Here is a 23,621-nt window from a genome sequence, read left to right on the forward strand (position 1 = left end):
TTAGCTGAAAATAAATGATCAGTTCATGTCAATCACAACATAGCCCAATCCTGATCTCACACGTGTGGGTGTATTGCAGAAACCCTGCTGCACTCAGTGGAGTTACACTCACATGAAAATGAGGTACAGCAGAATCGGATGCAATTATTTAGTCTGACAAATAGTAGAATGATCACATTCAGTTCTGTACTGAATCTTGACTGAATCTGACTTTTCAGCTCAGTTGTTTTCTGTAATTTACAGCAGCTTTCTTGAACATGGAACAGTTTGTTGTTCGATAGAAAGGTTAAATGAAATTTCTGCATCTCGTTGCTCCATATGAATCAATAGTAAATTAATTCTAGGAACATATTTTCACACAGACACAGACACACACACAATTGCTGACCTTTCACTCCACTATCTCCTGGAGGTCCTGCAGGTCCCACACATCCAGGGTTTCCTGGAACTCCTGGTGGGTGCGTTTCAAACGTTACTTTACCTGATGATAGGATGAGTATGACAACATTAATTTAGCAGACTGTTCAAAGAGTTTTAGTTTTTGCAAAGAGAAAGAACAATAGACACCACCATGATGGGTTGTAGAGGATATTCAGGCTCAAAGGAAGAACAATCATATGATAAATACATCTGAAATCTTGGAGAAAGAACGACAAGCCCTTGTACATGGAAGTACAAGAGGAAAAATCTGGTAAAGCAGCAGAAAATCTCATTTGGTCTGGTGGATATGTTTGTGCTAATGGGGTGATGACCTTTAAAGAACACAGTTCTGTGACTCCAGACAAAGATTTTGTACTTTTATTTTGAATGAGAAGTAAATAAATTAAAGCTCCAGGTATGAAAGGGGAAACTTTGAACCCCAAATTTATTTGCTCATGTCTCTTCATCAGCGCTGCTTTTGGCATTCTCAGCTACCTCAAAACAGAAAAAGCCTTTAGAAATAGCACAATGTATTACCATCAGTAACACTTGGGTTAATACAAATTGCAAAGCCCCAATGTTTATAATACAAAGTAGGCTTTATTTGGCTTTACTATGAATGGCTACTTTGAATAAAAAATTGGTTCTGTTGCACACCCATTTGAATCCCACTGAGTCTGCATCTTCCTCAAATTTTATAACCTGCACTTAGCTGATCACCCCATTTCTCACTTACCACTTACCAGCATTGCAAGGGGCGTATTCTCACACAGAATTACTGTCTCAAAGCCCACTGTAGTCAGTAAGAACTTTGCCATTGATTTCAATGGGGTTTCAATTGGGCCCTGTTGAATTTACTGTTCCAGATTTACAGAAATTTTGGAAAGGTCAGCCACATAAATAGGCTTTCCTTTAACATAGCCAGAATATTCTTCATGATTATTATTTCTTACTCACTGTGCAGCAGATGTGTCACTCTTGTACAGAAAGTCCAACTCCTCTGTAATGCTGGAAAGTCCTTACATTTTTCATACAGAATCTCAGAATAATGATGGATCCCAGCACTTTGTTTCATGCACTGTTTCTGTTAATAATGTACATAATGTTTGCTCTTTGGAAATCCCAGTCAACCAGGCTATTCAGAGTATTCTCAAGAAGTCACTTCTCATGAAGTGTTAAGACACTGGCCCACCTTTCTGATCTCTGTGATACCAGCCAATTCCACACATGTTGAAATTACTCTGGATTTGTGCCAGAGTAATTGAGACCATATTGTGGCCCATTATATACAGTCACATAAGATTTATGCTGTACCTGGCTGTCCTGGAGGACCTGGTGATCCTACAGAGCCAGGTCTGCCTGGAAACCCATGAAGTCCTGGAGACCCCACAGCATTCATGCCAGGCTGTCCTCTCTCTCCCTTAATTCCTTTCAGTCCTGGATATCCTTGGGGGCCATTTACGCCAGGTCTCGATACACCTAACAAAAGATAAAACTGTTATTTAATTTCAAGGATCCTAGATGACCTTAAGAGTTTTTTAAAAGTGTGTTCTCTAACAAGGGAAGTGGGCCACGTTAGAACTTTTGTTTCCACCATTCACATGTGTGTTGAGTTTTGGCCATTTAGAGTATATGTACACTGCTGACTTTACATGTATCCAGGAGTGAGAATATGCCCTACCCTCCCCACCCCACCTTGTCCACACTCAAAACACCTGAAACCTGCATCTCAGGATGGGTAGATTCCGAGCTAGTTATCTTGTCTTGTGTGGGTTTGTGTTCGGGTCAGCTGTAACCACCCAACTTTGCTGGCTGATGTGGCAAAGGCGTGGTAACTAGGTCTCAAATCTCACTAGTTATCCACTCCCATGCCCACAATTCCCTATACCCATATCTTTCTAGGACCCTAGAATTTTAATAAATATCTGGCAGAAGTACAGCTGGCAGCACAGTTTTACCTGGCGCAGCAAGGACAGCCCCATAAACACTCATGTTTCTAGAAGGCTGGTGGAGTATGGCATTGACTATTCTGCTGCTCTGTGCCGAAAAAGAACGAAGCACTTAAAACAGCAGTACAGGAAAGTCTGGGACTTGAGCAAGGGTAAAAATTTTACAAATATTTACTATATTATCAATCAAAGGCAAAAAATGAGAAATTTTGTAATTTCTTTATTACACTTCAGGCAAGTCACAAGCAAAATCCAAACAATCCTCAATGACGATAACTGTCCCCAGCATCAATTCCACCCCATATTACAAACACATTTCAGGAAATCTGTTTAGATGGGTTCAGTAGTGGGTGAATTGGGGCAAGCACTTACGTGGTTACAAACTGAACAATCATGCAATTATTTCAACTGCCCCATCCCAAAGAGTAAACACATCACAGGAAAACTGTTAAAAAGGATTACATACTAGCATGAACTGTGACAAGCACAAACAGTGACAATCCCAGTAAGTGCAAATCAGATCAAACTAAAATAATAAAAAGCCACTTGTGGCCAATACCAATATTGGCATGTACCTTCATTTAAGGTTAAATCAGATTTACGAAAGGCTATCAAAGTGTTCCCCGGTGGCAGCACAAGTCAGACATCATCCTCTTTCTCCCAGCACTGCTAGAACCCATCAACTCTTATTTTCCTTGCCAATCTGGACCCAGCACCACTTTGGAACTGGTTGCCTGCACTGGGCTTGCATACAAACAATGTCCTGAGCCTACTCCAGGTGGAAATACTTGCCTTTTGCCTCACTGATATTGTGCAGCAGCCACGACTATATAAATGGCATTGAGCACACTGGCATCCAGACGTGTTGGAAGGCTGGGCACACTCCACTACCATCCTGCAGCTGCTGAGCTCGAAATTGAATTCTCTTTTCCCAGAGCCCTGACGTCACTATACAGTTTCATGAGTAAGGCTACCTTTTAATCACGGGTAAAAAGTAAAAGTCATGGAGAGGTCACAAGCAATAAACAAAAATTCACAGCCTGTGACCTGTTCATGACTTTTACTAAAAATACCCATGACTAAATCTTAGGAGCTCTGGGGGGTTCTGAGGTGCTGCTGTTGCTGCTAGGGGAAGGATGCTGCTCAGGGTCCCATGGCTGCTCCGTGGGGTGGTCCAGGGCCATGCCTGGGACCACTGCTGCTTCGGCAGCCCCCAGGGCAAGCTGCCTGGGGCTGCCTGAGCAGCGGCCCATGCAGCTGGTCCTGGGGCTGCCCCAGCTGCTCAGGCAGCCCTGGGATCAGTCGCACTGCCGCTCTAGAAGTCACGTAGGTCCCGGAAATTCATGGAATCTGTGACCTCTGTGACCTCCATGACAGACTTTCAGCCTTATTCATAAGCCATGGCAGGAGTTGGTATGTGGAGTTCCCCATAATAACTATTGGCACAGATACACTTTTATAACAATATTGTTTGTTTGGGAATAAAGTATCTGCTTCCTCCTTCAAGTACCAGTCAAATCTCCTCAGCCCCCTAGCATCGTGAACCTTTGTGGTTCACATACTCACTAGACCCCTTTGTCGGGCAAACTATGGGCATCTGAGTGCCACTGATGGACCTAGTGGAATTTGAATGCCCCAGCGTAGTTTCAGTCCCCCATCCTCTGAAAGCCAGCTATTATTTAAGGAACATTTATGTCCGCCACCAGTGAGTAAACCACACCATTAATTGCTTCACAAACCTCCATTCTCACAACCCCAACAGATGACTTGCCAACACCAAAGCAGTTTGCTATGTACCTCTAGTTGTCTGTACCACTAAGCTGGGGTTCTCAACATTCATTGCATCGCAGCCCCCTTCTGACAATAAAAATTACTACATAACCCCAGGAGGGGGAACTGAAGCCTGAGCCTGCCCAAGCCCCAACCCCGTCTGTGTGGGACAAACGCCAAAGCCCAAACCCGACCGCTCAGAGTGGAGAGCCAAAGCAGAAGCCCAAGGGTTTAAGCCCCAGGCAGGTGATCTGTAACCTGAGCCCCTAACCAGGACTTTTTGGCCCCAGCTGGTGGGGCTCAGGCTTCAGGCCCAGGCCCCAGCAAGTCTAATGCCAGTCTGGGTGACCCAACTAAAATGGGGTTGTGACCCACTTTGGGATCCCGATCCATAGTTTGAGAACCATCACGCTAAAACTTTCCTCATCCAGTGGTCAGGCACTAGAGGTCTGGTGCTAGTTCCTCACATGGCCCCATGAAGGTCTGTTTCCTCATTCACAAGTTCTGGAGCCACTGCTGGTTTCCCCAAGTCTGCAAGATGATGTGATCATGCCACACTGTGCTACTTCTCCTGCACCAGAAGTGTTGGTAAACCAAAGGGATTTCATGGCAATAGCAGCATTGTTCATGTCTTTTCCAGTCTGCCATGAATTAATTGGTCTCATCTCCCAAGTCCTGCTGTTTCTGACATCTCAGAAAATTCTCCTGAAATGCAATCCAGCATCTCGCTGAGCACCTATTCCACTGCATAAACGTTTCACCCACAGAAGGAGCAGGAGCAGTCCTCCAATGGATCCATGACTTTGACCAGACAGAAGTGAGAGGTGACATGACCTGAAAGTGCCACTGGTAAATGTAAGAAGGCGGGGAAAAACGTCTTCTGCACAGGGGTTTAGGAAGGAAAGGAACATGGTACCAAGAACTCACCACAGATCAGTTCCTGGAGTGGCTCTATCTGATGCAAAGAATACTGGAATACGACCCCTGAAATGGTAGCACTAAACTCGGGTACCTAGGGCAGCAGTGTGGATGTGGTTTTCTACGTGTGACCAGCACAACAAAGGTGCACTCTCAGGGTGGATTTGCCTGGATTACACCTGCGTGCACATGATCTAGTACAATAACTCCCCACTTAAAGTCATCCGAGTTAACGTTGCTTCGTTGTTATATTGCTGATCAATTAGAGAACATGCTCATTTAGAGTTGCGCAGTGCTCCCTTATAATGTTGTTTGTCAGCTGCTTGCTTTGTCCATTGCTTGCAGAAAGAGCATCCTATTGCAGCTAGCTGGTGGGGGCTTGGAACCAGGGTTGACCAGCAGCTCCCCTATTAGCTCCCTGCTCCCCTAAGTTCCGTGTGCCGCAGCTGCCCAGCAGGCTATCAATTGCTAGCAGTGCAGTTGTCCCTCCCCGCACTGCCATGTGCTGCTCCTGCCCTCTGCCTTGGAGCTGCTCCTGGGAGCTTCCTGATTGCTGTGCATGGTGGGGATGCAGGGGGCTAATGTCAGGGTGTCCCCCTCCCCTCTGCTCCTGTCCCTCACCTACCCCATCTCCATAGAGCAGTGGTGGACACAACAGAGCTCAGGACAGAGGGAGCTTACTGGCAACAGCTGCTGTCTCAATTTGCTGATTTACTTAAAAAGGCAATGTACTTAGAGTGGGGTCAGTGTGCTTAAAGGGGAAATGCGCATCTCTCTCTCTCTTACAGGGTGTGTGTCTCTGTCTGCCATGCTGTCTCCCCTCCCTCCATTTGTGCTACCTTGCAGAGTGTGAGGCTATGTTAACAACAAGTGTTAACTCTTGAGGGCTCAGCCAAATGCTAGTTCATCATTTAGCAGTAGGGCATTCCCTGGGAAATATCCCACCCTCTTCCACCCTCTGACTTCACCAGCTCAACCAACCTTCACAATCATCATTGCGAGGAGTTACTGTACTCAGGTATGCACATCAGTGTAGACATACCCCTAGAGACGTCCATTTTCAAGCATGAGAAATGATCACTGCCTTCATAATACTAAGTAAGTAATACTAAGTAAGCAAAATGAATACTGCATTAGACTTTTTAGTGTGCTGTAGGTTCATGACACATACCTGGTCTTCCTGTCCCACCCAGAGGGCCTCTTGGCCCTGCAAAAGCAATATATTAAAAATCTGAATTAAACCACTGTATAATTGGATTTTCACTATTCAAAATACCTGCGCTGGTGTTTTTAACTACATGCTGGATTGTATAATAAGGCTGAACAACAATTTTGACTTAAAAACCAAAATGTTACACATATTTAAACTTTGAGTTTTAATCTGATTTTGTTTAATAGGGATTTGTCACTTATCCAGTCCTGCAATTGGTACATAAAGAACTGCCATTGACATCCAATGACAGCTTTATGTGCACAACAGTTGTGGGATCAGACCATTACAATAGGCCGAGTGTTGAGCACCCCCACAAGGTATTGGGTGCCCTCACTTCTCACTGGCTTCCATAACATGAGTAACTATATACAGGTGAGTAGCCCCCATTGAACTCTATGAGACCACTTGTATATATAAAGGTTTACAGGATTGGGGCTCTAAAGAATAAAGTCAGGGTTGGTGAGGATGGATATGAGGCAAACAAACTGCATCTACTGTGTCAAAGTTAAACACACAAACCCTTCACTGCACTGTGATGTGTCCTGTATGACAAACTGATCAGGGTTTGTTTTTGATTTTTGGCAGTATGTTTTCATTTTATAGCATTACCAAATTAAAAAAAAAACAAAACACTTAAAATCCATGTTGATGCCTTTATCATTTCTGAACAGCATGCATTAAAATCAGGAAGAAAGGGGAGAAATTAGTGTGAAATAAATGTTCTTTCTAGGGACTGATTACGGCCTTCATCTTTCAATTCCTTGCCTGGTGTGTGGCAAAGATGTGTTGATGTTGATGATGATGTGTTCCAGTGAGAGTGTGAGCAGGGGCACACAAGTAAGGGTGAAAAGAACAGAAGTAAGTGTCAGGGTCCTTGTGTCCCTTCTCCCATAGTCTGAATATGGCCTTCATGGTGATGCTCAAAATACAAGTCAGGCACTTAGCTCTGAGCCTCTTCAGTCTCACTTCTACACTTGATGGCAGTAATTTGATGGCTGCACAGTGGCACTCTCATGAGTGCAGGCTCAGGTTCCATGTGACAGCTCTTCCTCCCTGTGCTGTGCATGATCAAGCCCTTGGCATAGATTTCTTTTTCTGTTATGTTTATAGTTTTCAGAGCACTCTCACCAGGTATGCCAGGTTGACCTTTAAGTCCTGGGGGTCCTGGGTATCCTTCATCTCCTTTTTCACCAGCCACCTCATCATAATACTTTGTCTTAAAAAAAGAGACGGCAAGAGAGAGAGAGAGAGAGAGAAAGAAAGAAAGAATAGTAACAATGAAGAGAAAAGCAGTCTTCCATAATGAGTGCTTGACGTGAGTAATTTGCTTTTAGATACACCTGATTTCTTCCATTAACTCTCAAACCCCAGGTCATGTAGGCCGAGGGAGGTTCCTGTATGTCAGGATCCTTTGGTTTACTTGCAAGACACAGGGTCCGGAGAGGCTGTGTGATGCTAAACAGCAGCTAAACCAATACTGATTATTCCTAGACTGGCTGTTCTGTTGGGAGAAATATTGGGACCTAGCCCATTCTTTTGACCTTATGACATCACGAGACCTGGTATTTGCTCATTGCTAATTCCAGAATAATTGTTCACAAGCCACCATATTTGAAGTTAGGATCTATATATGTGTAATGATCTATGGCCACATACACGCAGACAGTCCTGGGACTTTCAGCACTACTTGCATTGAAGGAGAAATTTCTCACCTGTGAGTATAGTCACTAGGGCAAGCTGCAAGGTGGAGACATTCACAAACATTAAGCCAGTGTATTATATGTTCATAAAGGATGGATGTTCCCATAAAATAATATTACAGTGCTACCAAGTTTGCATGAAACATGTGCACGAGCAAAAGTGGAACTTGGAGAGAACAATAAGTTATTGCTCCTTTGTGGATTATTTTCCAGGTGAATAAATCAAGTTGACCATCAGCCACCTTTCAAACCATTGTATGTATTTCATTCAACAGTGGCCAGGTAATAATGATCACCATTGCCTAACCACATGCAGTATAGTGTGGCACATATAAATCAAACAACATAACATGAACGTTAGCCCTGAAATTAAAGAAATGTCAAAGACTGAACTTGAAGCTCACAAACAGTTTTCATTTACTAATTTCTTTATTTTGTACAAAGCTCTTGCTAAGTCAGATGCTACAAACAGGTTAGTGTTTTAAAAAAAGGACTGCGTGTAAGCAACTGGGGTCAAAGGTTGCCCTCAGATATGTACATGGGCTTCAAGGAAAGTCAGAAACCGCATGCATGCAATGAGATGATTTTGCTTCTAGTTTACAAAGTCTTTTGGTATTTAAAAACTAGCAGCAATTGTTCTAGACATAATTATGGTTTCACTTCAGAAATTTAACTATTGTGAACTTTCATGACTGTTTCATGACAATTAACTCTCCAGTTGAAATGAATGAGGTGGGTGCTTCTTATGGCCCATTCTTGCAATGAGCTCTGCCCATGGGGGGAGAGCCCCACCGACTCCATATTTTGACACAGCAGTGCTTTAGCCATGGCACCATGGTGATTTCACTGTGGCAGCCTTCAGTCAAAATGGCATTACTTTATGTGAACATTTAAAAAAATGACATTACAAGGTTAATCTAAGCACAATTTGCACTTACGGGACCAGGAAATCCTGGTGGGCCAATGTCTCCTTTGCTCCCCTGCATGAGAAAACAGAAATGGGCCATCAGTTAGATAAAAACAACATACTCAGAAAACTTCACAGACTATGTTAATCAGACAGATCTCTTAGACGAACTTCATATTAAGTAGAGCTGAGTGGATTGCTGTTTATGGTGTTTATTAAATGATTTCACTTATGAGGAACACTGTATGTCTAGTGATATATGAGCCAGAATCCAATAAACAAACAAGAAAACCCAACCCCAAAATAACAAGTATTTTATGTAATTACCTTAGTGCCTGCTATTCCAGGTGATCCTGGGTAGCCACGTTCACCCTTCTCTCCCTGTAGAGGAGAACATAGAATTATTATTAGGGGTTAGTCTTCTACCTATTTCATAATAAAATCAACATTAAAAGCTTAGATCATTCCTACTGATGGAAAAAAAAGAGAGTGTGTCTCAGGGGAAGGAAATCCCTGTGAGAATTCCTGTATGGAGATCTCCCCATATCATCCTATTGAGGGTGGGGTTTACATGCCTATAAGCCCAACCTTCAAATCTGGCAGATCAAAGGATATCTTCAGGAGGACAAGTACATCTGCATGGAGGCCCTCTATCCCAAACTGGCTATAGCCACCTCAGGGCCTCCTCTCAGTGCACTGCAGCCCATTTGAAGCTTTGCTACTTGGACATCTCAGATTGTGGTTGTCCCCATGACTCCCAAAAGTTTTGAAGCAGAAAAAATAATGCATTATCAGCTGTATTTTCTTTTCTGACTCATTTTAACAGAGCTGGATGGGGGACAATGTGAATCTCCCCAGCCCAGCCACTCCTCCCTAGAGACTTCCCAGGTCTGTGAAGGGTCTGGAAGGGAAAGAAGGCTACAGAGGCAGCCAGTCCCCTTGTCTGCATGGAAGGCTGCATGCAAAGCATCCCCTCTGTGCTTGGATCTCTGGCCCAAAGCTTGGTGTATACAAATACAGTTTCAAAATGTATTCAGATATACATTTCAAGTGCAAATCGAAGTAGAGAAGAGCTGTAACACAGAGATGCAGTTCTGTCACACTTACACAGCTCTTATTAATATAACAGAACAATTAAAAGGTGTCTTCATTACCAGAAAGCCATGTGGACCGGGGGTACCATCTTTTCCAGGTTTACCCTACCAAAAAAACAAACAAACCCCACATGCACAATCACAAAAGGTAATGAGTGATGCTGCATTCTGGAGAACAAATGGCCAAATTCTGCACTCATGTTTGTGCTTTCTACCCTTACAGCTCTAGGACAGAGATTTAAGTTATTTTAAAACGTACATTATTGCTGCTTATCACTTATAGCTCTGCCAATGTACACAGAGATTTACAATACATGGAGCAAGACATTCCTCTGACTAAAGAGCTAATAGTCCTACAAAGCGGTGGTAAATGCAGCCTCTTTCACCAGCAGAGTCCCACTGACCTGCAGGATGCTCTTTGAAGTGAGGTAAACAAAAGACAAGATAGTAAACAAGACAACAGCTCTAATAAAGGAGACAGCTCAGGAAATAAGGTAGAAAAGACTCATGCAGGAAATGGGTTTAAGGAATGATTTGAAAAGGAGAAAAGTGAGAGCAGCCATTTGGTGAAAAAGAATTGGGAGACTGTTCTGAATGTAGCGCAAGCAGGAAATAAAATGTAAAAGTAAGAGTGGAAGAAGACGATGACTAAACTCTTTGGGGCAGAGACTGTAATTTATTGTGTGTAGGTACAGAGTTTGGCACAACAAAGCCCTGGCTTGGTTGGTCTCTAGTTTGTACTGCAGTATAAATATCAAAAATATTAACAATAATTAAAAAGAGAGGCCTAGGAAGGAGAGTGTGTGTGCAGAAGGAGAAGAGGAGGAAACAGGAAGGCAATGAGATGAAGGCAATGAGATGAAGGCAAATGAGAGATTATTTAGCACTTTGAAGGTGAGCATGAGGAACTCAAATTTGATGCAAGAAAGACAGGAGTCAGTGAAAAAATACGAGATGGGTGGAAAGTGAGTCAGTCAGAGCAGTAGGGGAGGAAGTTGAGTTTAGCAGCAGCTTTTGGATATACTGAAGAGGGGAAAAGATTACATGGCAAAAGATGGCCAAGGCATGAGCACTTGCAATAGAGAGAAGAGGGGAATACTGAAAGAATGACACGACTTAACAAGAGATAGTTCAAGCCTCACTGTGCTGGCCAAGAGGGTAGCCATCACAAATGCACTTGAGAAGAAGCAGTGGAGGCTGAGGAGGAATCATGAGAAGCTCTGCCATGTTGGGCAACATAAATATTGACTATTTTGCACTAAGAAGTCAAACAGAAAAGAGATTTTTTGTAATTTACCTTTTTATAAAAATAGCCCAGTTTTGCAATTGTTACTCGTATGAATAAACTATTGTAGCCTTTGATGTGAGGAAGGGCTGCTGGATCACACCATAAGTAAGTGGTACAAAATTAGCAGGCTCAAAGGCTGAAAACTGATTCTTTGAATACATTTCCTGTTTCTTTCCAAATCTATATGCTTCCTACAAAGATTATAAAAACTAGTATTCGCACCTGTCTATTAAACTCTTTTCAAAATGTGCAGAGATAAAATTAACCTCTCATACCTTCATTGCTACCAGTCTTATTATTTATATGCAATATTTTGAACACTGGAATCAGTCCTTTGAAACTGCATGAAATACCGATATGGCAAGAAAAGTAACTAAAGATGGCTCCTTGCTCCACAGACCTGTTGGATTGGAGTGTATTCAGACTCATGTCTTCTGCCTTCATTGACAAAAATAGGTCTACTTAAAATATCTTTACTCCTGCTAGCACTGCACAGTCATTACAACTATTGGAGAGCGAGCAGGATTCCTTTCTGGCTCATGCATCATAACAGAACTGTTCACCAAGTTCCAATCAGAGAACCTTTGCCCTACGATATGCAGAAGTGCACCCTCAACTGAGCTTTAAGTACAGCTGGGGAAGCATGTGCCAGAAAGAACACTCACTTGACTTTCAGATTCCAGGTTGAGTTCATTGGACAAAAATCTCTTTTCACCTATAAGACTAGTAAATTTGCTCTCCAAGTCATTGAAAGACAAAGCTGGAACTCCACAATAACTCAGAAATGTTTTCAGAGAAGAATGACACTTTAAAAGATTTAATTTTTCACACGTACCTGCAGGCCAGGCTCTCCTGGGTCACCTTTTTCACTTTGAAAATCTCCAGGAAAACCCTGTAACAAATCCACACATATTTTCAGATTCACATTTTTGCATCTTAATCCATTTTGTATTATTTTATTACCTTGTACAATAAAGTCTGATTACAGCCACTGTTAACAGATCTTAAATTGATGTCTAGACGAAGTAGTATAAATATGGACTCCAAATAGCAATGTTTTCAGTGTGACTGTGATGCTCTATGAAGGTCCTGGATTTTGAGAGATTTACTTTGATCACTTACCAATGACCCAACTGGTCCTGGGAGACCCCTTGATCCTCTCTCTCCTTTATCTCCTTTCAAGCCCTGTCACAACAAAATAAAAGATTTATTTAGTCTTTCAGATTTTTCAGTGCCTCCAAAAAACACTCTACGTGTTTTATACATAGGGAAACCCAAATTACAAACGAGTTTTAATAATTAAGTAAATTAAAAGCTTTATCTGGGTAAGGCAGAGATAATGTTAGTAGCTTGATTAAGCAGGTAGAAAAATTGGCAATTTTTTATCACTATCTGTGACTGAGGTGATTTCCCATTTGCAAATCAAGGGATCAATCATTTTCTCAGATGTTTGCCTCTTGGACTGAAATTTTCCAGGTTTGTTCTTAACCTGAGTAAAATATTTTTGAGAAGTTTGAACAAAAACAGTTTAATCGTTTTCAAGTGAAAAAGGGGGAAAAATCCTTTTACCCGTATAAAAATATTTTTGTGAGCCTTTTTGGAACAGCTCTAGTGACTCAGGCAGCTAGATACCTTTGAAGATCTGAGCCTAACTCCCATTGATTTCAAAGGAATATCAGTGCCTAAATAAACACCTTGGAGGATCTGGGCCTCAGTGATTTGGGACAAAAATTTGAAATTTATCAGGGACATGGGCTATGTGTCAACACAGCTTTTCGCAGTCTACTGAAAATCCATTCGGTTTGGCCAAATTGAAAGCGTTCTACTTTGCACATACCCACTGGTTTTTATTTCCACAACAGGTTTTTTACAAATGATCACTAACATCCCACTGGCACTCTGCACATGTGCACATTGGTATCATTGCCTCATCTTTGACAACTGTATGAACATATAATAAGAGTTTGCTATCTAAATAGAGAAGATAAAGGGTGGGAGAAATACATTATTATTATCCCCATTTTCCAGATATGGAAAAGAGGCATTAAAGGACAGATTTTCAAAACTATTTAGGCACCTAGTGGGATTTTCAAAAGTGCCTAAGCAAGTTAGGCACCTAACTCTGAACTGAGTTTAAGTGACTTGCCCAAGGTCACGCAGGAAGTCTGTGGCAAAACTGGGAACTGAACCTAAATTTCCTGAGTCCCAGACTAGTGACTCAGTCACAGACTGTCCTTTCAATTGCCAAGATAGTCTCATTCAATTCATAACCTCTCAATGTTCTATTGGTTTGGCACATTTATTCTTATAGATAAACTAGGAAAGTACAATTTAGACGGGGCTACTATAAAGGTGGGTGCATAACTGGCTGGATAACCGTACTCAGAGAGTAGTTGTTAATGGCTCCCAATCCTGCTGGAAAGGTATAACAAGTGGGGTTCCGCAGGGGTCTGTTTTGGGACCGGTTCTGTTCAATATCTTCATCAACGATTTAGATGTTGGCATAGAAAGTACGCTTATTAAGTTTGCGGACGATACCAAACTGGGAGGGATTACAACTGCTTTGGAGGACAGGGTCAAAATTCAAAATGATCTGGACAAATTGGAGAAATGGTCTGAGGTAAACAGGATGAAGTTCAATAAAGATAAATGCAAAGTGCTCCACTTAGGAAGGAACAATCAGTTTCACACATACAGAATGGGAAGAGACTGTCTAGGAAGGAGTATGGCAGAAAGAGATCAAGGGGTCATAGTGGACCACAAGCTTAATATGAGTCAACAGTGTGATACTGTTGCAAAAAAAGCAAACGTGATTCTGGGATGCATTAACAGGTGTGTTGTAAACAAGACACGAGAAGTCATTCTTCCGCTTTACTCTGCACTGGTTAGGCCTCACCTGGAGTATTGTGTCCAGTTCTGGGCACCGCATTTCAAGAAAGATGTGGAGAAATTGGAGAGGGTCCAGAGAAGAGCAACAAGAATGATTAAAGGTCTTGAGAACATGACCTATGAAGGAAGGCTGAAGGAATTGGGTTTGTTTAGTTTGGAAAAGAGAAGACTGAGAGGGGACATGATAGCAGTTTTCAGGTATCTAAAAGGGTGTCATCAGGAGGAGGGAGAAAACTTGTTCACCTTAGCCTCCAATGATAGAACAAGAAGCAATGGGCTTAAACTGCAGCAAGGGAGACTTAGGTTGGACATTAGGAAAAAGTTCCTAACTGTCATGGTAGTTAAACACTGGAATAGATTGCCTAGGGAAGTTGTGGAATCTCCATCTCTGGAGATATTTAAGAGTAGGTTAGATAAATGTCTATTAGGGATGGTCTAGACAGTATTTGGTCCTGCCATGAGGGCAGGGGACTGGACTCGATGACCTCTCAAGGTCCCTTCCAGTCTAGAGTCTATGAGTCTATGTGTGTGCCAGAAAGTTGAGTGGAATTTCATTTTTAATGTGTGGGGGTGTGTGCAATATAAGGATGTGGATGGAAAGAGGCCGTACGTCTAAGCTGCCCTTCATCATTCTATATGACATATGAAGGTGTGCCTAGGAGGCGGCTGGACTCTGAAGGAGAAAAAAGAATAAACATAAAACATCAAAAGTATAAATTCTGAGAAACTTCTGTCTTGTGAGCCAGAGCAAAGCAACTGTATATATGACCCACAGTAAATGTGGCCCAAGGTAAAACACACAAATTAGTTTATAAATGATTATTTTACTACCTTCATATTATCTGGTCCGCTTAATGTCACAATAACTGTTCCTGGAAGCCCAGGGGGTCCTGTTGATCCAGGATCACCCTGAAAATAAAAAGAAAGATGATTCAAATAAAGTTAATTTTCTGCATTCAAAATCCCTAAAATCTGATTTCCAAATTAAATAAATTTGCATGACAATGGTTATTTATTCACCCACCCCTCCATTTAAAAAGGCACACAAAAAGCATATGACTTTGAATGCTATTTCTATCTTTTCTACATGCAGAAGAATAGAGATGTGTATGCTTATTTACATTACAGTACCGAGAAATAGCTCACCGATATAACTGTTGTTTCCAATGCAGTTTCTACAAAACCGATATAGCATCATTTTCTCCTTAATCGTTTTTTAAAGAATCTCTCCTCATAGCAGTTGGAGTTCTTCTCCCACTCTAACAAAGTTAACCTGTCAGTAAAATACATAGTCCCTTTGCTAAATTCTTTTCAAGATTGCACCCCAATATAATACAGATAGATGCTTGTAATAGATTGCTGCCTGACACAATCGACTTTCACGTTTGACCTAAAATGTGGGAATTTTAGTGCACTCTTTCACTGAGGGCTGCTGAGAAGAGAAAAAATCCTAAAAACTGTCAGCAGTCATTTTAAACAGCCATTCATATGTTATTTTGCATATGTTATCAGTAACAATTTACAACAAATATAGTAATGTCTTCTGTGAGGCTAGCTAGCTAGAATTTGGAAGAGTCAAGGTCTCCTGAGGCCATCAGTTCCATTTATAGGAATTTAGCCAAGACAATTTCAATAAATATGTTTACCAGCTAGGTGATTACATAAAAACGGCTACTCACTTTCTCGTAACTGTTGTTCTTCGAGATGTGTTGTTCATGTCCATTCCAACCAGGTGTGTGTACACCAGCCGGAAGATTTTTCCCTTAGCAGAGTCCATAGGGTCAGCCTGGGCCAATATAGTGCCCCGTCGACCCCCCACCCCCTCAGTTCCTTCTTGCCAGCTACTCCGACAGAGGTGTAGGAGGGTGGGTATTGGAATGGACATGAACAACACATCTCGAAGAACAACAGTTACGAGAAGGTGAGTAACCATTTTTTCTTCTTCGAGTGCTTGTTCATGTCCATTCCAACCAGGTGACTCACAAGACAAAGTTCTGGAGGTAGGGTCGGAGTCATCCACAGACTGGAGCATGGCTCGCCCAAAGGCTGCATCGTCTCTGGCCTGCTTTGTGATTGCATAGTGTGTTGTAAGCGATTGTATCAAGGACCATGTCGCTGCTCTGCAGATCTTCTGGGTGGGGACCTGCGCCAGGAATGCAGCTGAGGAGGTCTGAGCCTTGGTGGAGTGAGCGGTGATTGGCAGAGCTAGCACCTTCATTAGGCCATAACACTCCCGAATGCAAGGTGTGATCCACCACAAGATGCACTGGGATGAGACAGAGGGGCCCTTCATCCTGTCTGCCACTGCTATGAATAACTGGATGGACTTTTGGAATGGCTTAGTTCTCTCTGTATAGAAGGACAGTGCTCTGCTGATATCCAATGAGTGAAGCCTTCGCTCCCTGTTGCAGGAATGTGGCTTAGGATAAAAACACTAGGAGGAAGATGTCCTGGTTCATGTGAAAGTGGGAGACAACTTTAGGGAGAAATGCCAGGTGTGGTCAGAGCTGAACTTTGTCTTTATGAAATACTGTGTAAGGGGGCTCAGATGTAAGTGCCCTGAGCTCTGATACTCTCCTAGCTGAGGTTATTGCCACCAGGAATGCCAGCCTGGAAGAGAGATAAAGGAGGGACTATATCACCATTGGCTCAAATGGGGGGCCCGTAAGTCTGGCGAAGAGCAGGTTAAGGTCCCAGGTTGGGACAGGCTGATGATTTTGCAGGCAGAGCCTGTTGAGGCCTTTGAGGAAATGGGTAACAATAGGGTTCACGAAGACCGAGAAACTGTCTGTGCCCGGCTGGAAGGTGGAGATAGTGGCCAAGTGGACCCTTATTGATGACAAGGACAGAGCCTGTTTAAGATGGAGGATGTAGTCCAGTATGAAAGTGACCGGGGCAAACATCGGTGACTGATGGTGCTGCTCCGACCAGAGAGGGAACCTCTTCCACTTGGCAAGGTACGTTGCCCTTGTAGAGAGCTTCCTACTGCCAAGGAGAACTTGTTTGACTTGATCAGAATTGGACAGTTCCATGACATTTAGCCATGGAGCATCCAAGCTGTGAGGTGGAGCGACTCTAGGTTTGGGTGCCAGAGGTGGCCGTGATCCTGCATGATCCGGTTCGGGATCAACGGTAAGGTGACCCGGGCTTGCCACAGACATTTCCAGGAGCGACGTGAACCAGTGCTGGCATGGCCATGCCAGAGCTATCAATATGACCCTGTCCCTGTGGGCCTTGAAGACCAGCTTGTGGACCAGCGGTATTGGTGGGAACACAGAGCAGACGGTCTCCCCACGGAAGAAGGAAGGCATCCGTGATGGAACCCAGACTGTGATTCATGAAGGAGCAAAACAGTTCACATTCCTGTTACTGTGTGTGGTAAACAGGTCTATCTGGGGAAAGCCCCAGAGATGGAAAATTGAGCCACTTGTGGCCATAAAAAGTTCAGCTGAGGCTGTCCGCCAGCTTGTTCTACATCCTGGGAAAGTATGAAGCCTGCAGGTGTATTGAGTGCTCTACTGAGAAGTACCAGAGGGCTTCCTGGCACAGGGGAGAGGAGTGTGCACCCCCATTTGTGGATATAAAACATTGCCGTGGTGTTGTCTGTGAGTATTGATACCCATCTGCTTATATATGGGTTCTGAAAACCTGGCACACCAGACGCTCCGCTCTCAGCTCTCTGATGTTCACATGCTGAGCAAGGTCTGCCTAAGACCAGAGGCCCTGAGTTCTGAAGTCTCCCAAATGTGCTCCCCTGCCCAGATCCGAGGCATTTGTCACTAATGAGAGGGATGGCTAGGAGCTGGCGAAAGATACTCCCACACAAACCACCTCTGGGTCGAGCCATCACCAGAAGGAGTTTAGTACAGGGCGGGGCAGGGTTACAATGCCGTCCAGAGCGTCCCAGGCCAGTTGATAAACCAATGCCAGCCATGACCGAAGTGGGTGAAGTCCGAGTCTGGCATGCTGTACTGTATAGGTACACACAGGCACGTGCCCTAGCAGTTTCAAGCAATTCCTTGCTGCAGTTGTAGGGAACTGTCCGAGGCCCATATGATGTCCCCTCTGGACTGAAACCTAGTTTCCGAGAGGTACGCCCTGGCTTGGGTCGAGTCCAGCACTGCGCCTGTAAACTCCATCCTCTGCACTGGGGACAGAGTGGATTTGGCCTCCTTGAGAAGTAGACCTAGTCCAAGGAAGGTCCTTCTTATGAAGCCAACCTGCTCCTCCACTTGGGATCTGGAGTGGCCTTTGATCAGCCAGTCGTCAAGATAAGGGAAAACCTGAATCTGGCGCTTGCGCAGGAACGCCACAATGACTGACGCATTTGGTGAAAATACAAGGTGCTGCTGGAGAACCCGATCATCCTCCAGAGCTGGGGCCACTGACGTCCCCGTGACTGCTTCATCTGGTGAGGATGATGAGGAGAGAACTGGCAGCAGACCTTGCTCTCACTGCCTTCAATGGTCTTTGGGTCTCTCGGAACGCAGTGTTCGATGGGATGTGGCAGGGCCATTGGAGGTGGGAGCCTCAGTGCTGCGGTTGGTGTGAGAGCCACTAGATCCGGCGGTGCCGACCTTGTTGACACCAGTGGAGTCAGAGCTGAAGCAGTCGTCAGTGTTATTGAAGGAAGGGTTGGTGCTGGAGCTGTTTTGTAATAGCGGGGTAGGCATTTTGGTCAGCAGTGCCACTGTAGGTGGTGCCGGCATTGCTGGCAGTGTAAAAAAAAGATGCCAAAAACACCGATGCCGACTAGGACCTTAGGCTTGACCCTGGCTCTTGTGGTACGCCCAGGATGTCAAGAGGGCCATTGGGATGATGGCTGCCACTGCTGTGGCCACGATGTGCCAAAGCGCTTGCCACAAGAGTGAACAATGTTCCAGCTAGCCATCACCAGCGGTAAGAAGGAACTGAGGGCGTGGGGAGTCGGCAGGGCACTATAATGTGCACCATGAAGGCGCGACTCCAGGGGGCACCCAAGCCGACCCTACGGACACTGCTAAAAGGAAAAATCTTCCGGCTGGCATGCACACAGCGTGCACACTCCTAATTGGAATGGACATGAACAAGCACTCAAAGAATTAACATTAATTTCAGTGTACCCAACTCCTGTAATCAGATCTGCACACAGACAAAATATTGCATTCATGAGGACTCCAATGACTAAACTAGGACTCTGCAAGGATGAACAGATCCACTTGCCTGGATCCAATTGCAAGATTGGAGTCTACGAGACAATACATTTGCTTATGGTCAACTGCAATGTGCATTGAGACACACTTGATCATGGGGTGATATAACAGTGAAAGTGACAAAATATCCTATTTTTATGGTATAACATTGGAGGTTTTCTTGGAAGATATTCTTGGAGTTTCAGATAGCATCATGAACACTTAAAAAGGCAGGATCAGAGCATCTAAGACTGAAGTCTATAGCAGCTATTATTAGTTTATTTATTATTCAACTCCTTGGCTAGTAGAGGAACAGCATTTCCAAACACTGTATGCTAATGTAATGTAAACCACATTTCTGCTTTCTATTAGTAAATACTGATGCCTGGCTATAAGAAGTTAAGCTTCCTCTTAAACTGTTAGTCTGCTTCTATCTTTCACTGTTATGTGAATACAGTTTGTCCTTTGATGTCACCTTGTCCCCTATTCTAGTGAAAGTCACCTGCAAAGATACTTCATTAATATATGTAGCACAAATTATTTTTGCTTCACAGTACTTCCTCTTCAAAAGATTTCACCATAGTAAGAAGAAATCTGAAGCAAAACTTTCTAATGTCATAATTATATTACATAGTTACCTGTATTCCTTTGGTTCCTATGATCTTAATCCCCATGACACCCTACAAAAGAGTTTTAAAAACATTACTTTTTTCTTGTTTTAAAAAGCACCCACAAATAATGAATGAAAAAATGTTACATGAGATTTAAAAGTTTTAATTTTTATAGCAAATCTCAAGCTACCTTACGTCCTGGAAGTCCCATTCTCCCTGGAACACCCTAGAGAAAACGAAATTAAATGAAAAGGAAAAAAACAGCACAGTAAAATAACAGTAGAATTCTCAGTCCTGACATACAGTCTTATTCAAAGCCCACTGAAGTCAATGGGAGTATTTCCGTTGACTTCAATGGGTTTTGGATCAAGCTTCTAGTGCCAGATTTTCAGCCAGGTCTTGCCATGGTTTATTTTTTGTGCCTGCAATTCATTGTGGATACAAATATCTGTAGTATGTCTAAACACCTGATTTGCAAGTGCAAACACTATGTGTATAACTAGAATTTAATGCAAATTAAAAAAATATATGTGCAATTATTTGAAGATGCAAAATTATGCCCACACAAATTGAAGCTACTCTTGAAAATCTATACTTTAATTAGCAAACATAAAAAAAAATAAAAACAAATCTGTCAGACACATGAATTCACAGATTTTATAAACTCAAGGAATTTTCAAACTATCTATGGAGTCAGTGGCCCATATTCTTGGGAGATGGGTGCCTAACTCCCTTAGGCTCCTTGGAAACTCCCAGCCTTAAATCATAAAAATATACTGATTTTATACTCACTGAAGAGCCTGGAGGGCCTTGTGGTCCAACTAGCCCTTGGAGTCCTCGAGGACCTGGTTCACCCTTTATATTAAACAAGAAATGAGAATAAATTTCCTGATGGTAAGAAAATGCAAGAATATAAATGATCCACTATGCATTGAAATATCTGGGCACTAGAAGGTGAGTTACAGAAATAGAAGTAATGTTATCTCTGAATTTCCTTCTTTTCATGTCTCAGTGCAGTGTTATTTAATCCAGGCTTTTGTTTTTAATGTCTTTATATTAATGATAAAAATCACCTTTTAAATATAGGTTTTTATAACTATGGAACCAAAAACGCTCAATGGAAAAATTACAGTTTTTCCATAGAAATCATTACTGCTATTTCACAGATATTACTTGTTCAAATTTGCGATAAGTTGGGCAGGTCCACTTATGAACAAAAGAATTGCCATCCTGGACTAGACCAGTAGTCTTCCTAATAATCCTGAATCCTGTCTGTGAACACAGTCATATCCACAGGAAGGTGCCATAAATCCTTTAGAGTATGTCTACGCTGCAATGTCAGCCCAGAGCTAGTAGAACTTGAGTTAGCAGATCTCAGGTTTGTTAGCCTAGGCCTTGAGCATCTACACTCATTTGTAATCCCAGGCTAGGAATTGTTGGACTCTGGGACCCAACCTGGGGCTCCAGGATCTGCACTGCATTATGTGGGCCTTAGTCCAACCACTATTATTACAGACTTCCTAGTGTCCCTCTCAATATGTAGCCACTCTAGCCCTTTGCTAGCAGTATGAGAAAAATCTGTCTACCAAACTTGACTGTCCAGACCACAAAGAAAGTCAGCCCATGGGATTGTGGGATACTTTTGGTGGACTCCCAGAACATGAGTCCAGTGGGACTGCATCTACACTGCAAAGCAATAGGGTTTGAACCCTGACTCCTGGCTTGACTGAAGCTCAAATCCTTCACCCCTGGAGGTCTTGGCACCCTGGGTCCGTGACCTAGGTTAGTGCAATTTGTATGCAGAGGGAAGAGAGAACAGGCTTTAGCCCATCGAACCCTGAGTTTACCTTGCAGTTTAGACATATCCTCTGCAGACACTTATGGAACAACCACTCAAATGGAACATTTCTTCCTAACTCCATCAGTTACTGGTTGGCTTGTGCCTTGTAACATGAGGCTATACACCTTTGTATACCATTACTATATTCTCTCTATTTATTCTTCTCTCTAAACAGTCAGGATCTTTTCAGTCTCTCTTCATATGGAAATTTCTCTAAGCATTTTTGTTGCCCATCTCTCTATTTCTAATATATCCCTTCTGAGATTGGGTGACCAGAGCTAAATAAAGTAATCCAGGTTAGAGCATCTCTTTGAATCACAGAAAGGCTTAAATAATGGATTTGAAAATATCAAGTACCATAACATTTTGTTTGCTTCTTGACCTCCACTGCAGACTGAATAAAGGTCTTTATCAAGCTGTCCACAATGTTGTCCAGATGTTTTCCCCCAGTGGTTATTTAATTTATAAACCATCAATGTATATCAGTAGATCAAATTATTCCATCCAAAGTGCATTCATCAACAATGAATTTTATTTATTATAATGCTGCCTATTCAAGAACCTTTATTAGATAATTTGGAAGTACCCTACACTCTTCTCCAGCTTCAGTTACCCTAATTCAGAGGTTCTCAAACTGTGGTCCGCAGACCACCAGCAGTTTGCAAGCTTCATTCAGATGCTGCAGATAGTTCCCTCTAAGGTATGTGCCTGGGTGGCCACACACAAAAGAGAATGAAGGGCCATCCACCTAATTAGTGGAGCTGCACAGGTGTGGCTCTACGAATTAGGTGCCTGGACCCTGGAGAAGACTCACATGTAAGGTGAGGTGGTGGCCTTGAGGGGAATAGGGGGTGGCTGGGAGGAGTCAGTGGGGTGAGAAGAAGGGATGGAGAAATTTGGAATGTGCAGGGCTGCAGCAGCCAGAGAAAAAGGCGATTTTCCCCAGTTCCTGGGCTGCGGCTGCCAGGGAGAGACAGCCTTCCTTCCCAGTCTCGGCTCTGTGGCTGCTGTGCAGAGGGAGAGACCATGCCTCTCCTTCCCAGCCCAGCTTGGTTGCTGCCATAGTGGGGGAGAGAGGGCACATCCACTGCATTAGAAAGGTGCAACTACTGATATTAATATGAGTTGTGTGCTTTTATTTATAGAACAAATAAAGTTAATAATTAAGGTTTTTTATATAGTGCTTTTACCCAAAGCGCTTTACAACAGTTAGCTAATGGTACAAACATTTGGAAAGATCAATGAGTGGTCCACCGAGACCCTTCAGCAATTTTCAAGTGGTCCGCAAAAAAAAAAACAAAAAAAAGTTTGAGAACCGCTGCCCTAATTAATGCTGTCTCATCTGCAAATACTGCCACCTCACTGTTGACCCCGTCCCGTATACTTAACAAATATAATAAACACTACCAGTCCTAGTAAGCAAAACTAACCCCTATTGACTTGGGGAAATTTGAATTTTGAAGGGGATAAAAAGAACTTTATATCTCTCACTTTTATAAAATAAACCCAATATCACATTGAGAACTGAAGTTATTTTCTGATTTAAGAACAATATATTACTTTTTAAAAAATATATACATAACACCATGTAAGTTCTTTTAATTACCTGGCGTCCAGGTACTCCTGGTAATCCAGGGTCACCTCTTCCATCATATCCTGGGTTATAGCCACTTGCAGGGCACCCCTTGACAATAAGTAATTAAAAAAGCCTCATCGACTGTTATATTATGAAACTCGTTTGTATAAAGCTCACAATAAGACATACAGTGGAGAAATCCAACATCAGAAATCTCCTAATGCTGGCTATTGTTCATTATGGACAATTCTACCAAAAAATCATTGTTCAATACA

At 42.9% G+C, this 23,621-nt stretch overlaps 1 protein-coding gene across 3 annotated transcripts in view; it reads right to left on the reverse strand.

Moving 5' to 3' along the window:
- COL4A3 (collagen type IV alpha 3 chain) overlaps positions 1 to 23,621 on the reverse strand; it is a 107,921-nt gene that overhangs the window by 46,423 nt on the left and 37,877 nt on the right. For all 3 annotated transcript variants that reach the window (XR_004001929.1, XM_030574732.1, XM_030574731.1), the window contains exons 9-22: positions 23,377 to 23,454; positions 20,723 to 20,785; positions 20,121 to 20,156; positions 19,958 to 19,999; positions 14,980 to 15,057; positions 12,382 to 12,444; positions 12,095 to 12,151; positions 10,032 to 10,076; positions 9,205 to 9,258; positions 8,909 to 8,950; positions 7,399 to 7,486; positions 6,229 to 6,264; positions 1,735 to 1,899; positions 389 to 481 (exon numbers count right to left, since the gene is read on the reverse strand). Coding sequence is in view for 2 of the 3 variants with exons in the window: in XM_030574732.1 (XP_030430592.1) it covers positions 389 to 481; positions 1,735 to 1,899; positions 6,229 to 6,264; positions 7,399 to 7,486; positions 8,909 to 8,950; positions 9,205 to 9,258; positions 10,032 to 10,076; positions 12,095 to 12,151; positions 12,382 to 12,444; positions 14,980 to 15,057; positions 19,958 to 19,999; positions 20,121 to 20,156; positions 20,723 to 20,785; positions 23,377 to 23,454 (940 nt within the window). In the remaining variant the exon portion in view is untranslated. The remainder of the gene's footprint in view (positions 1 to 388; positions 482 to 1,734; positions 1,900 to 6,228; positions 6,265 to 7,398; positions 7,487 to 8,908; positions 8,951 to 9,204; positions 9,259 to 10,031; positions 10,077 to 12,094; positions 12,152 to 12,381; positions 12,445 to 14,979; positions 15,058 to 19,957; positions 20,000 to 20,120; positions 20,157 to 20,722; positions 20,786 to 23,376; positions 23,455 to 23,621) is intronic.

Source organism: Gopherus evgoodei, chromosome 9 (assembly GCF_007399415.2).
Source record: "Gopherus evgoodei ecotype Sinaloan lineage chromosome 9, rGopEvg1_v1.p, whole genome shotgun sequence".
Lineage (NCBI taxonomy): Eukaryota > Metazoa > Chordata > Testudines > Testudinidae > Gopherus > Gopherus evgoodei.